The 17,318-nt window shown below is 44.6% G+C and overlaps 1 protein-coding gene across 19 annotated transcripts in view; it reads left to right on the top strand.

The window, feature by feature from the left end:
• The window catches only part of HSPG2 (heparan sulfate proteoglycan 2), a 936,289-nt gene that overhangs the window by 852,423 nt on the left and 66,548 nt on the right, over positions 1 to 17,318 (top strand). For all 19 annotated transcript variants that reach the window (XM_086921606.1, XM_086921602.1, XM_086921600.1 and 16 more), the window contains 3 exons: positions 8,026 to 8,170; positions 13,914 to 14,013; positions 15,795 to 15,904. In XM_086921606.1, the coding sequence (XP_086777732.1) occupies positions 8,026 to 8,170; positions 13,914 to 14,013; positions 15,795 to 15,904 (355 nt within the window). The remainder of the gene's footprint in view (positions 1 to 8,025; positions 8,171 to 13,913; positions 14,014 to 15,794; positions 15,905 to 17,318) is intronic.

Genomic DNA, 17,318 nt, shown 5'->3' with positions numbered 1-17,318 from the left:
TGGACTATACAACAGAAAAAGATGCACATCAATCTTCTGGAGTTGACAGTGGTCTTTCTAGCCCTAAAAGCATTAAAAAAACATTTATGCAACAAGACTGTGTTGATCCAGACGGACAACATTACAGCTATGTATTATATTCAAAAACACGGAGGAACACACTCCCCACAGCTGTCGCACCTAGCTCAAAGCATGTGGAAATGGGCCGTTCAGAGGAACATGTTTCTCATGGCAGAACACCTCCCAGGCAAAGACCATCAAATAGCCGACCTGCTCAGCAGGCACAGTCAACAGATGCACGAATGGGAGATTCACCCCAATGTGCTCCAACCATTCTGCTGGCAGTGGGGACAACCGGAGATAGATCTGTTTCCCACAAGCAAACGCAAAATGCCATTACTTTGCCGCCAGGTTCCCACATCCGCAGTCGCAGGGCAATGCGATATGGATGAACTGGTCATGCAAATTTGCGTACGCTTTTCGCCCAGCTCCATTAATACCGCTAGTGGCACGCAAAATGCGCCAACATTCGCTGACGCTAATCCTAGTTGCTCCCACATGGGCGAGGCAACCATGGTACATGACGTTCCCAGAACTGTCAGTGGTGCCTCATCAAAGACTGCGACTAACAATCAGTCTTCTAACTCAGAACCATGGAAAAATCCAACACCCAGACCCGCAACAGCTGAACCTGGCGATCTAGCTTCTGAAATCCTAGAGATTGGATACCTGAACTTGCCTCCAGACTGCATGAATATTATCAAATAGGCAAGAAGACCCACTACCAGGGCATGTTATGCAGCTAAGTGGAAACGCGTCGTCATTTACTGCAGTAACAACGACGTAAACCCATTAGACGCTTCAACACAAAACATCATTTGCTATCTCTTGCACCTACAACGTTGCAATTTAGCCTACTCATCCATCAGGATACATCTAGCTGCATTAGCAGCATTTCTCCAAATTAGGCAACACCTTTCACTATTTAGAGTGCCAGCAATTAAGGCATTTATGGAGGGACTTAAACGAGTAATTCCCCCAAGACATCCCACCTTCACCAGTCTGGAATCTAAATATCGTTTTAACCAGACTTATGGGACCACCTTTTGAACCACTACACTCATGCGAACTACAATTCCTTACTTAGAAGGTGTCTTTCCTTATTGCCATTACTGCAAGCCCTAACTATTCAAGAGCCATTCATCCAAGTACATGCAAATAGAGTAGTTCTCAGAACAAACCCTAAATTCATGCCAAAATTGGTATCCCATTTTCATAAAAATCAAACCATAGACCTGCCAGTGTTCTTTCAAAACCCACAGACAGTTGCTGAAAGGGCCTTGCATACTCTAGATGTCAAAAGAGCTCTGCTTTACTATATAGATAGAACTAAGGCATTTAGAAAGACAACACAGTTGTTTGTTGCTTTCTCACCACAACACAAATGCAACCCTATTTCAAAATCAGGTATAGCCAGAAGGATCATTAAGTGCATTCAGATATGTTACTTAAAGGCAACGCACCTTAACAGTTCCCCCTAGTGCGCATTCTACACGCAAACTAGGGGCATCCATGGCTTTCCTAGGAAATATTCATTTACACGAAATTTGTAGAGCAGCCACATGGACAATCATACATACATTTACAAAACACTACTGTGTAGATGTACATTCCAAACCGCAAGCTGTTGTAGGACAGGCTGTTCTCAAAACTCTTTTTCAGACTGCTGCAGCTGGCACAGGCAGCCACCGCTAGGGGAGATACTGCTATACATTTTATGCACAGATATGAATTCAGCAGCCCACATGCCTCGAACGGAATATGCTACTTAACAGTATGCATCTGTTCTTGGCATGTAGGGCTGCTGACATTCATATTGCCCACCCGCCTCCCCGGTGCCTGTCGCAGCTGTAGCATTCACTCTTTGCATGGACATCTTTTACTGTACTATACTCCATCTCTGCCACAATGGCGAAAAACAATCTGAGCAAGGAGAGGATGCCCATGCGCACTGTAGTCCAAGGGAGGAGCCACCTATCTCGTGATACTTCGTAGACTCTTCCAGGACAACAATGTGCAATCATCCGGACCCAACACTAGGCGGCGATCTATGCACAGATATGAATGTCAGCAGCCCTACATGCCAAGAACAGATGCATACTGGTAAGTAGCATATTCCTTATTTTTACTAGTGACAGTTGTCTAATAAGTATCTTAGACTTCTCACTTCCTCTAACAGAGGTGCTCAAGAAGGCATAGTCTGGTTCTGGACATTTTGAATCCATATGGTCCCTGTTTGCCCATGCCACTAGAATCTTTAGGTCTCGCACTGCGATGCAGGGCGAAGCCCTGCTGTCGCAAAAGAGGCCTAATGTCGGCGGCTCTGCTTACAAGGACTAAAAGAGGAGACAAGAGACAGGCATGCGCAGCCTGACTGAATCGGATCAGGTCGCACGCGCGTTCACCATCTCCTGTCTCCCTTTTAGCTCCTTCTAAGCAGACACTCACACGCACACACACAAGCGCACATACACGCACGCACACATAGACATACACCCCCCCCCCCCCCGGCCGCGCGCGCGCACACACACACACACACACACACACACACACACACACACACACACACACACACACACACACACACACACACACACACACATTTTCTGACTTGACTTGACACACACACACGAGCGCACAGAGACACACACCCCTCCCCCTACAACTAAGCCCCACTCTGCACACACAGGCACGCGCACACACACATTCCCCCCCCCTCCCCCCCACTCACCGGGCTCTTTCCGCGTGTCCCTCTCCCTCGGCAGCAGGTCAGTCTCGGTATCTGGCTCCATGTCTTCTCCGCCGTTCTTCCTCAGCTTGCGTGCACACTCACGGAGACTGCGTCTGGTGCGCTCCCACGTGCTTTCAGTTTCGCGCCCGGCGTTGCCCTCACTTCGCTCCCACCACTCGACTCCCTTTCAGTTTGCTGACCCCTTACTGCCGTCCCTACCTCTTCAGGGGCTCTTCTGGGCTCACTACTGGTTTTTCTAGTGATGGCCTCCCTGACTGCACCAGATGGACACTGTCTGTGAAAGGCGGCAGATCATTACGTTGTTTCTCCTAACATTTATCTTTGCGCGTGCACAGCACCGTACCCAGTACCTAAAATTCACAGGAATCATATCACATGGGCAGTTATTTTCCATATTTCACAATAATGTTATCAATTCAGTGACTTGCATATTTTAAAAAAAGGGACGCGTAAGATGTTACATTTAGTATAAAATACACAAGGAAATGCGAGTGAATCTTTTGAATTTGAATTGTACCCACTTGGGATAGCTGTCTGCTACTTTGTGGTGTAAACCGTGCCTCTGGGAGGTATGGTAGGGTCAAAATACAGGGTATACGTTATATATTCATATACACAAAAGAAATGGAAGGGGAATGGATGGGTGAATGAATGAATGTATGTTTGGCTGGATGACCTTGACTGTATGGAAGCATGGGTAGGTAGGTGGGTGGGTGCGTAGGTTGGTGACTGATTGGACGCGTGGATGTATGATTAGATATATTGAAATGGATGGGAGACTGAATGGATGCCGGGGTGGATAAATTCATGTTTGTCATATGGATAAACAGGCAAATGGATGGGTGGATGGATGGATGGGCGGACCGATGGACGGTTGATCGGGTGGATGGATGGATGGATGAATGTATGCATGCCCACAGGAAGAATAAATGTCTATCTCTGTATTTAGCGGTTTCCTTTTCACTGGTTCTGTTTGGTGGTTGCCCAGCTTCAGGGCACTTTCATCCTGTCTTGATTGTGATACACAATGCATATCTCGGTCAGCATGCTAATTTTTCGCGGAACTTATAAAAATAGTTTCCCACTACTTTCGAACAAGAAAGGCAAGTTAGATAAAGGGCGTCGGTCTCTGTAACATAATTTTATATGGCATTTCACTAGCTATAAATACATGTGGGAGAGGGGCTCGTACCCCCGCCTCCACCCCCATAAGGTTCAGGCTGCACAGACACAGAGCGCAGGTCGAGGAAAGAGCGCAGTACCTCTCATGCTAATGGCTTTTAATAATAAAACAAGATAAATGCAATCACACCAGTCCCTGTCCCCGAGGCGATATGCTTAAAACACTGCGTCCGCAGGGCTGGGCGCCCCGGGCCTTTTTAAAAGGCTACTTTCAACTACAGTGAGCAGTTCAGTGGAGTGAGGGGCCCCGCTGGAGCGCGCTCTACTGTGCTGTCCAGGGCGCTCGCGCCTGCAGAGGTCATTATTGCCCAGCACCAGTACAGGCTCTACACAGCGCGTTTTTTTTTTTGTGTTTTTTTTTTGGAAGACCTTTATTTATACCATTTGTACACAGAGACCAACCAAAATCTCAAAGAATTGACAATACAGTACATAATTAAGCGTCGGTGCACACAGGATTAATTACAGGCTGTCTGCGGTCAAGTTTTAGCTTTTGTTCATACGGATAAGTGACGACAGGACAGTTCAAATCAGTACATCGATTCCAACATCTAAGGATCAGAAAAATGAGCATACATTTCGGTAATAACACCATCTTCAAAAATACCCTCATAGAAGGAAGCATCTAAGCCAGCAGGAATACACCTCGCTAAAACTTCAACAACAAAGGATCTATCCATTATAAAACACAAAGGAAAAAAGAAAAGAGAACAGTAGGCCCATAGAACAAAAAGGAAAAAACATAAACCCCTCCAACCCCCCACCCTGCACCCCTGCAGCTGGCTACGGCCTTCCCCCCCCCCCTAGCAGTGTGCCTGTCGCCCCAAAAAAAGAGTCCCGAAGTGTAGAAGAGAAGAAAAAGATCCTAAACTATAACTACAATGGAAGTAGTATAAAACGGAGGGGAGCCCTCACCAGCCCCCCGGCCCCTCCCCCCTGCAGCACCAGCACCAGCACGAAATGTAAAGTCAATAAGGAAAGGCAGTACCAGCGAACAAAGTATAAATCGCACAGTCAATACACTACACCAACAAGAAGCCCGCCTCACATCCCTCCCGATCAGCAACAAAGAAACCATCAACCAATTGTAAGCTGCGTTCACCCCTGTCCTGTCCTATCTCGGCTAACCTCGTTCACCAAAGTGTCCCATTCAGGCAAGACCAGTAGTCCAAAAACGCCGATGTTGGTCAACCGGGCATCAGTCATGCCCACCGCAAGGCACTCCGGGGACTCCGACCAGGACCAAAAGCACATAGTCAAGGTGGCATACGATAAAGTCGGGCCAAAGAAGGAAGTTCCAAAGTCCAACATTGGCAGCAGTGGCGACCCCCGATATGAGGGGAGCAGGGGTCGGAACGGGCGCCTCAGACACGAGTCCGGCCCAGAGTCCATACTTTGTCCTGGACATATAAGTTCCCTAGCAGGGGACTCAACGGGGCAGGGAGTCTCAGTGTCATCAATATCACACAGGGCCGCCATCTTGTAGTGGAGAGGCAGGAGATACGGTGTGCAGCTGTGTTCTGCCAGTCCAGCCATTCTCGAACGCCCCGTCTCAAACACGACCGCTTCCAGTTTGCTAGTTAAAACTCGAGCAGAGTGTTCCATTGAACTCCGGAGGTCGGACTCTGTCGTGTCTCTCCCCGATCACGTCGCTCCGCTCCAGCCACCCAGGAATCAATCTGGGTACAGCCCCCTCACAGCTGGCGATATCCATGCCCGTTGCGATCACCAGCACGGTCCCGCTGACTAAGGCCGGGATACATGCATAGGGGCTGTAGTAGCAGCGAAAGATATAAGCACCTTCGAAAAATCAGCCCACAGTGTAAACAGCCCTGCTGGGTATGGAGGTCGGGAGTCCACAGCGCGGTTTTAAGCATAAACGATAACAGCATGAGTGTAGGTAACAAGTAACAATTCTTAATTCTAACAGATAGTATACAGATACAGCAAGTTCTCCTACACATACCAAACTAGAGCAATGAGAATGGGGAAGCTGTTTCCCACAAAAGCATTATTTCAGGGAAATGCAGGCGCTTCAGAGATAAAAATTACGATAGACTTAATAGCACAGACCAGGTAAGAGGTCCCCTCACACCGATGCACCTCAGTCCTTGCCAGCAGGACCCCCCACACACACCTCTGCCGATGCACCTCAGTCTTGGCCTGCAGCATGCTCCCCCACTCACAGCTTTACTGATGCACCTCGGTCCTGGCCAGCAGCACCCCCCCCCCCCCACACACACACACACAGCTCTACCGATGCACCTCAGTCCTGGCCAGCAGCAATCTTCTCCCCCGCACCCCCCACCCACACACACACAGCTCTAAAAGCTATTGTTATTTGTAATATCGATACATCTAAGTCCTGTAAATACAATGCATATTGCATTACAAATGCTATAGGTGTCACATTTGCAAAAGTTCAAACTATTGGCATTGTAAATGGCAAAGCTATTAATTTCGCTATTTTCAAAACCAATACATAAATAAAAAATGTCATTTACAATACCAATAGCTCATACTTTCCTAATGCGAGGCCTATTGCATTGCAAATGCTTGTTTACTGTGTTTGAGACAATGTTTCCCAAGCAGTCCCTGACTTTGGGATATGTTTGCACTTCCTGAGGGCACTATGTTATCTGGGATATGGCAGGCTCACCAGTTAGGCCCTCATCACAAGTTGGCTTAAAATAACTTTTCAAGTGGCATCTGCAGTTGCCTGCTGTATTAGGATTCCAAGTTTGGCAGACAAGCTGCACCTGTCTGGTTTTGCTAGTGAAAAGGTGGCATTTGTTTGGGAAAAGGTGGTCAGAAAGAAAAAAATATCGGTCTGCTAACAGTAGTTATTACTCATTCAGAGGATTAAAACTTGCAGTGGTATGGTAATTCTGCACGTGATAATTATTTCCCTGCATGGTATCAGTAATTTCAGCTGGAATATTAACTCATCAATTTAATGCTGGACTTGTAGTAATTTCCTTGGTTGTCTGGGAGAGGGTTTTGGAAGCTCCTTGCACTCAAGTGACAGTTCTTCTCTTTGTAATTATTGTGACCAGCTGGGAAACAAGGTCCTTGTGACTACTGCATTCATGGCTGTTTCCCTTGAAATTTCACCCATGCATGGCTTCAAACAGATTCCCCTTTGTCCTGTTCTTCAGGGCCAAGCTGGTCTCTCTTCTTGTGACAATTCAGCTTTCCTCCTTCTTCCAAGTCGGCGCCCAGCATCATGGTGCTGATCGCCTAAATAATTTTCCTGCAACATTATATGAAGGTGGAAAACAGACACGTTTGGTAATAAGTAGGTCCAGGCTCCGTTCCTTTATTATAATTAATTTAGAATCAGTTTGGATTTTTAGAAATAACTAAAATGTTTGACCAATCGTGAGATCTCCAATCTGATTTGTGTAGAGGAAAAACTCTTGACAGATCTATTTCTTCAACACAATCAACTTAAAAGCAGTCCGGTTATCACCATTGTAAAAGTCTTCCATGTGGGATATGAATGCAAAAGAATAATAAGACTTGGTTTGTTGGCAGGGAATAGGGAAATATACCAGAGAAACCAGAATACAGACCCTTCTCACCTTACCTCCTTATATTATACCACACCACTCTTGATTTCTGCTTGTTCCGGTTTTATTGCCCTTATAATTCTCACGTCTTTATGGACTTTGTTTTCTTTACTATAAGGTATTGCAACCGATATAATGTATTTGTGCCACAGACTCTGCTACTTTTTTTTTTTTGTTGCAGTTATTTAAACCTCTTACCATCTCCAGCTGTCCTAATTTTATAATATCATTATTCATCAGTTAAGCAATGGGACCCTTCCACTCTCCTCAATCTCCCTTGCACCCAACCGCCACTTTGTGCCTTCTTCTAATATAACTTCTGCTTGCTTCCCTTGTTATCCTCTACATTCCACCTGAGTGCCCTTCCTATCCTTACCGTGTTGCTTGATTCCTATCTTTCCTTCATATCACGAGCAGTAGCACCAATTCCAACCCTAATGCTACTTTTCTATATTTCAGGTTTGATGCTGGCTCTGGAATGGCAACAATACGTTACCCCACACCCCTCAAGATTGGGGAATTTCATACAGTGACCCTTTTCCGAGACCTGACCCAGGGTGCGCTGTCAGTGGATAACTACCCACCCGTAAATGGAACCTCTCAGGTAAGTACCTCAGTGACAAAGCTCATTCAGGCCTTCAGAGCATCATCAGATACATGCTGCGTATTTACAAAAGGACAAAGTTATGCAAGAGCCGGTGTATTTCAGTCTGTCTCTCGCATTCTGTTGTCTAGATGAGTGGTCCTTTGTCATACACTATGAGGAATGTGGCCATGTCGGTCTGTTATACAGCCCTATTAATGCAGTGTTGTTTTCAGCCTGCTCCTGATCAACTGATATGCCGATGCCCGTCAAGGGCCTTTTTACAAATTTGTTTCATTCTGTTGCCTGATGTTCTTGCAGTGCCCACTATTACAGGTTAAAAAATGTTTAAGGCCACTCTTCATTGTCAGGCAGACAGAGTTAGGTAGTTTGAGTACTAGGTATGAACAGACCAGACCTATCATTTTGTAGTTTAGTATATTCTTCTGAGAAGATACCACATCAGAGATCAGAGAGTGGTAACCCACAGCGAGGAGCTGAAACACTTTGTTCATTTACAGAAAGTTTTCAATAGTTTTTTTCTCCATAAAAAGTGATGCACTCTCAAAGATCCAGAAATGTTTTTCTTTATACTCTTTTTGCAAATTGCTATCTTTTAATGTGAAATAAATCAGTTCACTGCCTTTCAGACCCTATGCCCTCCAAGTTTATCAACATCTTTTTTTTTAAGCATTGCGAGTTTATCCACTACATACCTATGGTTCTAAGTTTTCAGTTTATTTGAATGTCCACCATCTAATACTATTTCTCTGCACTCTAATTACACATTCCAGTTATGGAGCAGAATCTCAGTAAAACAAATGCAGCTTGCTCTCACCAATCCATAGCAAACATGCTCATGGTTGCGGTTCAGATCATGCGTCAAAGAGGGCAGATGTTTACTGCTGTGAGACAAGTGAAGGTGGCGCACACTTTCCTGATTATGGTTCTGGTTTTCCATTTCAAGGTTGTTTCCATTTCAAGGTTGCATTTGAATTTCTGTCTCGTGAATCGGTTTCCTTATGTCTCTAGCTGTATCTTTTGGCTGTTGACTATTGGATTCTTCTTTTTTGCTTCAGTCTGCTGTCTGTGAAAAGTTGTACCAATCTAGTCATTAGTACTTACCATGTTCCTCAAGATTGTAAGACTTCTCATCTCCTTTATCCCGATGTGCACACAGTATGCCAAAGATATTCTCTGGGTGTGGTTGTTTCCTGTTTCTGCCATTGCCACACACGTGTACCATTTTTTTTATATATATACCTCTGACACACTTCCTCTGAAAACTCCTGTTATATTTGTGAAGAGTAGCAGACATGTGACAAATAGGGGCAGGTTGTGGAGTCATGAAGCGGCCTCCTCCCAGAAGCAAAGCAGTGTTTATCTTAATTCTCTTGTCTCCAAGACACTGCGCTGTAGGAGAGTAGGGTCTGCTTTCCTATGGTCACCCCACTTTTTGCTTTTTGCTTCACTGGTTTTCGACTTAATGTGGCTGTGGGCTTGCTAATCAGACCCACAGCCCAGCTGTTCTCTCTCTAAATTCACTACAATGCACTTTAGGTGCATTACCAATTGGATACTGGATCACCTTATGAGCCCCTGTACAGTGTACCATAGGTGCATCCATAGGGGCTGCAGCATATCTTTTGCCACCCCTGGCTGGCCATTCAAATTGACACAACTGGCTGATCACTCAGCTGGGGCAAGGAGGTGTAATCATCCCTTGCTTAGATATAGTATACTTATATCTAGCCTTGTATCTAGATACACCTATAAGTCACTCCTATGGCAGGCCTTAACAATCCTGGAGGCAGAGTGCTTGGTTTTATGTGAGATGGTGCTCTAGCATGAGCTGAGCCTGTCTGCAGCTTTCGGAACCATGTCCTTTAGCTGTTCTAGGATATTGCCATACCATATACTCTTAAGTGCATTATAATCCTCGCGGTTAGATGCTAACTATGGTTTGGCTTTATCAAAACATGTCGAGTAAGGTGTCATACGATTTGGAATACTACCCCCTCACCAGTTTTGGCGACACGGGTAGCATTCCACCCTTCTAGAGGGAGAAGACATGTTGTTCCCACTATTCCCGGTTAAAGTTAACCAGAGCCTCAGCATCACAAAATGGATGCTGCTGCCACAGACACAAGTCTGACCTCCTGCTGCTGTGAGTCCTTCCAGCGAGGGAGGCTTGGACAATAGGTTTCCTGTCTTTGGAGGTGCTAGCACCACCCCAGACAGGACTTTGTGTATTGGGACAGGGAGGGCTGAAAGGATTGAGACACTGCCTGGGGCACACAAGGTGTCCCATGCATAGGCCAGTTCAAACCGGAGCTGGGGCACTCCAGCCCCAGCTCTGGCGCGAAACTGGACAAAGGGAAAGGGGTGTAACCACCCCCTTCCCTGGTTCCACCCATAGGAGGGACCTAGCAGGTAATCCAGCCCCTAAGATTCGTATATAGGTAGGAGCGGAGTCTAGAGACTTTAGATTATCCTGACTGAAACGAAACTCTGGACCTTCATCACTCTACTTTGGAAGAAGAGGACTGAAGAATATCCCTTGTGGTCAAGGAGTGACCACCCTGCACAAGCAGGCACCATCCAGCGATCGACGACTTGCTTTGCCGCCGCCTCCCGCCAGAGCCAGAGCCCAGAGCCTGATGAGAACCGGATTCCCAGACATCCAACAGCCCAATCCACAGGCCCTGCAAAGCTGAGACCCGTGGAGGCGACGAGAGACGTGGGACCGGCCATCTTGAAAAGTCTGCGACCTGCTAACTGTGCAGCCCCTGAGGCCTCCTCGAACCTGTGCATTGGGGATTGAGAAGCCCTAGCCCCAGCCCCAGCCCCGAGCAGCCTCTGCACCGAAGATCAGCCATGCACACTCCACGAGTTCTGCGTGGGGCCCTTTTGCATTTTCCTGCTCGACGCGTCTGCCCGGTCACTTGCCCGTCGGTTAGTGGCCATCTTGGCGACGAAACTGAGAAACTACACCGCTGGTCTGGTTGCTTCAGACTGGCCCTTGCTTCCCTCAAAAGAAGCAGCCCCTCAGACCTTGCTGGTCTGAGTAAGAAGCAGACATTGTTTCCTGCGTGGGTTGCCTTTGCCAAGGCTTGATGCCTCCAATCTTAAAGCCGACACCGCCAACAGCAAGAGCCTTCGTGGGACAGTCCGTGCCTGACTCCTGGTCGTCGTCGATGACTTCTGGTCCACGTGGCTGCAGAGACAAGCTTCCCATCAGCACCTGATCGCATCCCGACATCGCCTGGTTCCTTCCTGGTTCCTTCTTGGTCACTGGCTAGTGACCCAGACTCTGTCCCCTCTGCTTTCAGGTCCTCTACATCTTCGATCCACCCTTGGATCCACCCGGACTGTTCCCTTCTGGTCGCCTGCAGCATCTTTTCTCCAAGGCTCCATAGATCTCCACGACGAAACCAGACACCCTTTTGGACCTGCGCACCCGCTTCCTGTGGGTTAGGTAACACGAGTAACTACGGTGCTCCTGTAGAGGTTTACACCCTGCTTCCTAATTGTGGGTAGAACAGGAAGCGTGCTAAACTGCATCTTAGCCTGATTTCATTAGACCTGCTAAAACAGAGGTTGTGCCCAACCCCACCCCCCAGTCCATACTTCACTGAAGCCCTAGCATCCTGCAATCAAAGCCTTGAAATCGCATCCCTTCTCTTTGTTCTGTCTCCTCTTTCCTTTCCGAGCCTCTTAAAACTTGCCTATTTATGTTATAGCTAAGTTCTCCTATCCTTTATGTAGACCTTTAGGGTTAGCAGGGACAACAGATGCTTGGTAACCATGCCTTTTAGACATCGCAAATTAGTCACTGTCAAATCTGTTTTATGCAGGGCAGCTAAAAGATACTGTATCTTTGTGCAGCCCTAAGGAGTTCAAAAATGTACACAGTTTGGACCAGTTCACAAAATCATTTGATTAGGACATGTCCATAAATGTCAGTTGAGGGTGGGAAGGGGAAATATGTAGACAACATGCAAGTAATTTACGACACAGCTCCAACTCTCTTCCAAAAGCCAAATTGAAAACTTGTCTGAATACTTAGGTAAGCAGCCCAGTCTCGCAGTCTACTTCGCAAAATCACAACCTAGAGTTTGAGTGGAGTCCATGAAAGAGAGAGATGTTGATAACATAAAGGATTTTGTCTAACACCCTTCTTAAAGATGGGGATATGATGGACGAACCACAGTTCACTAGAAAATAAAATGTCCCACAAGTGGCATTTACAACTCTAGTCAGCAGTGTCTCAAATATTTCCATAGGTCTCATAAATGTCCATGGGAGCCCCATTTGGGATCGGATTCTGGATCCTGGCTCTGGCCTTAATGGTTTTCCTAATCTCATCAAGGGTGAAGTAAAAGTTATAACTTGAACTGGTGTTTATTAAGTGTCACTTGTTTCCTGCTCCCTATATAAGTGTGCAAGCCACTAATCGGTGGGAATTTCAACCAGCAGGGCCTGATCCAAGTGGAAACAGTTGGGTCCTGCAATTATTCCCCACAGCATCCACCCAGCATTGTTGTTACACACACACTGTAGCTCAAACCTAGGGAATCTTGTACAGACCATTTTGTCCTCCCTTTAAATTATTTGGTAATATGTTCATCTTCCTTCAACCACTGCTTGATTCCATGGAAAAGTCTTGGCGGCAGCACAAAGCTTGTGTTTAGTTTTACTTTGCTTCAAGATTTATTAAACTATGTTCATCAATTAGGGCAGGCTTAAGTGACACACAAGTCCATAGATAGTCAGATATACAAGTATTATAGCCAGGTCCACTGGGATTATATAGCACGAGATGGCCACATTTTGCGGCAGAGTTGAGTAAATTATCTAGCTTGAAAAGGCAAATTTTGCTGCATCGTGCGGCACATTTTGTAATAGTATTACTTCATTATTTCATCATTTTTAAACATGGTAACACTGTAAGGGCATTGGTTGCACCTCATTAGTACCAGTTTAAGACCCAAATATAGTAATAAGGATCAGAAAGGTGACCTACCCAGGTATGCAAAGGGCCTTCCACTGCACAGCAGCACGCGTTGCTGCATTTTTTGTAACTTTTGAACCGTTTGAGCTAGATACAAAATAGTTTTTTGTTAAAATTTGCAGATTCTGCGGCAGACGATGTGTTATGTGGCCAACACACCAAATCTATAGTTATGAGAAAATCTCCACACAATCCCATAGTTCCAGTGGCCCTGAATAAGCTTAACAATTGCAGAACACCTCATCTCTTGCTTGCAAATCTAGGCAAGCTGAGAAGCCCTGCTTTGCAGTATCAATCACCCTGCAGATCAGACCTTTTGAATTTGTATTTCTCCAGCAACATCTGCCATAATTAGTGTTCGTCTCCTGTCTCTGGACCAAACCAGTTGCATTGGCAGGAGTAACACCAAAGCAATCCAGGGGCAAATTCATAAGCTTGTGGTCACTCTACCGTCTTGATCTAATTTTGGAGCAACATCTGAGATTCCACGAATGACCAGAAACTAGTGTGTAATCAGTAACTAAGGGTTACTCCTCCTCACAAATGTCGGACAAGCAGACATATCAGGGGACTGTCATCCAAAGCAGCTGATCAGGCTTCTCTTGGTGCTGGTGACTTTTTACATTTGTGTTACCCTTGACACCAAGGCACAATTTGGCTGTGGATAGAAATAGAAAACTATAGGGTAAATAGCGTTCAGTGAAACCATGCCTAAACTAACTGATTCATCTTTTTTTTATCAACATTTAGGGTAAATTTCAAGGACTGGACCTAAATGAGAAGTTGTATCTTGGAGGCTACCCAGACTATGAAATGGTTGCCAAAACTGGCCTCAAGAGTGGATTTGTTGGTAAGAATAGTGATGTCAACACAATACATCTCTGCAAACGTTTTTAAGCAATTGTAATGATTCTATTAAGTAGAACAAACTAAGCAAATCCCTTCCCCTGATAATCAGTATGGTAAGAATATGCTGTTGGATGAGACATTCATTCTTTCCTTTATCTCATTTAGTTGCAATGAACCCATAAGGAACAATACTGCATTTTGATAATTAGAAGTACTATCCATCTAATGTTGGTACTGTATTAAAAAGTGTAACAAATTTCATTAGCTTTTGACCCCAAATACACACATCTTTTAGTTTCTCATCTGCATGTACAAATGACTTTCTTGTGTCTCTGTGAGGCTTTAAACTTTTCAGATGAAGCAGCCACTTCACCTCCCGCAGTCTTATCAAAGTTTGTGTCTCCTTATATTAGTGCTGGAATAAGTAGTAGGCTATGGTCATCTATAGTTTGCCATTGGTATCTCCCAGCCTCCACTATCTACTCCCTCCCAACTCCTCAGCCCTCAACTCACTGCCAGCCTACCTTACCACCTTAAAGTAAGTCTGGTGCTATCCGGAGTCTTCTAAAAGAAGGGCCAGATTTGATTTCCTTGAATGCATTTAAAAAATGAAGGCAAAGGAGTGTGCATCATTCACTTGTGAGATATGCTGACTGAGCTGAAGGTAAGAATGCTAATGTCTAAACTACACTGCTATTAAACACATATAAAGCCCCTCCTAATAGCACTATTCCATTATTAAAAGCAAATAAAGCCAAAGTGAATCCAACCATAATCTACAGTGGGATTTTGTGGCTCCACTCTAGCAAATACTCCATTGATGGCTTAGATTTTTCCATCCCCCCCCAACATGGTTCCAATTTAAGTTACCTGGCTGGCTGGAGTTCCATTTTACCTCAACATGGTTTCCATCATAAAACGCTAGCAATTTTGTTGAGTATTTATAAAGGTAGCATGAGCAGCTGAGGTTGTTTTTAGCCAGAGTCAGGTTTCTAGGGCTTTAGCAGCAGGAATTCTAAACAAAATCTTCTATCCTTTTGTAGTTAATAAATATTTGCTTTAGAGTGTGATTTTGTTTTTCTTTCTTACTACAACAGTATATTTTGTCTCCTTCAAAAGCATGATTAAACATATGGTGCATTCTAAGTAGCCTAGGAAGAGGTATGCTGAAAATAATAATGCATACAATATGCTGTTTTCCTGTGAAGGAATGGTTTACCTACCCAATACGTGGCACAGCAAACACCCATGCTCCGGCTTAATTTCATAATACTGGGCGGCCGTGTGACAATATGAAAAGTATGAATGTGGGCGGTCTAGTATTGGAATGACACAGTAAATTTGTAGCTTTCTATGACCTGAGTTAGCAAATCTTGGGAAGATTTTGATGAATTGTGTATTGTAGAAATGTGAAATCTTTATCACTCAGTTGTCATTTAAAAGTGTGTGGTTTATATAAACTGAAATTAACTACTAAACAATATTACCTACATTTTATTATAGCAATAGCTTCTATTGAGCATCCCCAGTCATTCCCTTTGCATGGATGTTCACTATGAGAAGGACATAGTTGATAACTGCATTCTTAATAGTTATGTAATTATCCTATCTGGATAGTTTCCTCTGGTCACTTTTTTGGTCTGCATATAAACATATCTGGCTGCTAAGTGCTAACATAACAAGCTGCATAAGGTAGAATTTAGCAATACTGACATTAAATTAACCCTGTGCCTTGGTGTCAAAGTGCATTGCTCACTCCATCTCCATATTTTTTCCCTCAAGGTTGTGTCCGTCAGTTACTAATTCAAGGAGAAGAAGTAATCTTTAAGGACTTTGATCTTGTCACACAAGGGATTTCTAACTGTCCAACGTGTAAAGACCGGCCATGCCAGGTGAGTGACTCTCTTTTACTAGGATTTAGCAAAGCAACACAAGCTTTAAGGAGAGAAGCATAGCAAATATGTTAGTGTGAGGTACATTATACACTTAGACTCTATATCAAATTGCCAGGAAACAGGGACAGAAAACGAAGTGTATTGCCATTGTACCAAGCCAGTTCAGCGGCAGAGGTTCTTGAAACAAGGAGTGTGGTGTTTTCTTCCCGAGTGATGTATTTATCTACACCCAACAGAGTAGTTATTCTTGATTTCAAGTTTGACTTCTTGCAATATCCAACCTTTGACTTTAGATTGATAAAATCATTTTACTTTGAAGTTTATCCCTGAATATAGAATGTCAAAAGATGCTTTACTGTAACCAGTGTTTTAGACCTACTGATTTCTGCATAGTACATATCCTTTTGACAATTCCAATTTACAAAACGTTTGAAACATAAACCATTGGGCTGTTTTCCAATTCAAGAAACAAATGTTATGGCAAAAATCTCGAGCTCCACAAAAGATGAATCCATCTTCAAAATAGTCTTGCTTCTTGAAAATTAAAGCAAGCTTCCAGAACTCAAGCCAATTGAGTAAAAGAAGCTTATTATCTACTATTTGACCTCAAAACATCTCTAGGTCTACAGATGGATAACAAACTCCTTTATCGTGATCCTTCCACCACCCTGACCTATACCTAGTGCCATCAAAGAAGCTACAACTTTTTCTTCCTAATACCCTGGCCTCACCCTTTGTATACAATGTCCAGTGACCAGTAAAAGAAGCTGCACCTCCACTGTCATGAAATTGGCATGAAGTCCACATCTGAGTGGCGTTGCTTCTCTTGTAGGATGTTCATGGATTGCAGTTGTACAGAGAATGATTTCCTGTGTCTTTTCGAGAGCCAGACCCTCCCATTAAAGTTTAGCAATGTATAAACTTAAAAACTCTTCTTCATAGGCTGGTAATACTACAAGAAAGAGGTAAACAATTGAAAGGAGAACTCACGCCTGACGGTTCTGGCTGGGATTTGATGCAGCAAGGTAATGCAAGAAAGCTTGCAATGTTTTGATTGGCAATGTATTAAGGAACTACTTGCATAAAGTTGTATGTTCAGGATGCTTGCCAAGGTTTCCCTAATCAAGCTTAATTTAATTAGATGTCTGATAGAGACTACTAGCTGCAGATTCCTTAACGTAGAATTATCCCCAGGCGTGAGACTGGATCTGGAAAAAGTTTGCCGCAGTATCTCTGTGCGCCGGGGGCGATACTGCGTGACTCCGCCCTGACGTCACCCGTGGACGTGACATCAGTGAGGTCACATAAGCCTCACTCCGGCGCGCTGATGTCAGTTTCTGTAGTAGGGGATCTCTGTGTATAGTCATAATCATGTGAATAGTCCCACCCATGTGCGTGGACCCTGAAGCAA

Source organism: Lissotriton vulgaris, chromosome 5 (assembly GCF_964263255.1).
Source record: "Lissotriton vulgaris chromosome 5, aLisVul1.2, whole genome shotgun sequence".
Classification (NCBI taxonomy): domain Eukaryota; kingdom Metazoa; phylum Chordata; class Amphibia; order Caudata; family Salamandridae; genus Lissotriton; species Lissotriton vulgaris.
The sequence above is the reverse complement of the archived record's forward strand: the minus strand, read 5'-3'. Positions and strand labels throughout refer to the sequence as shown.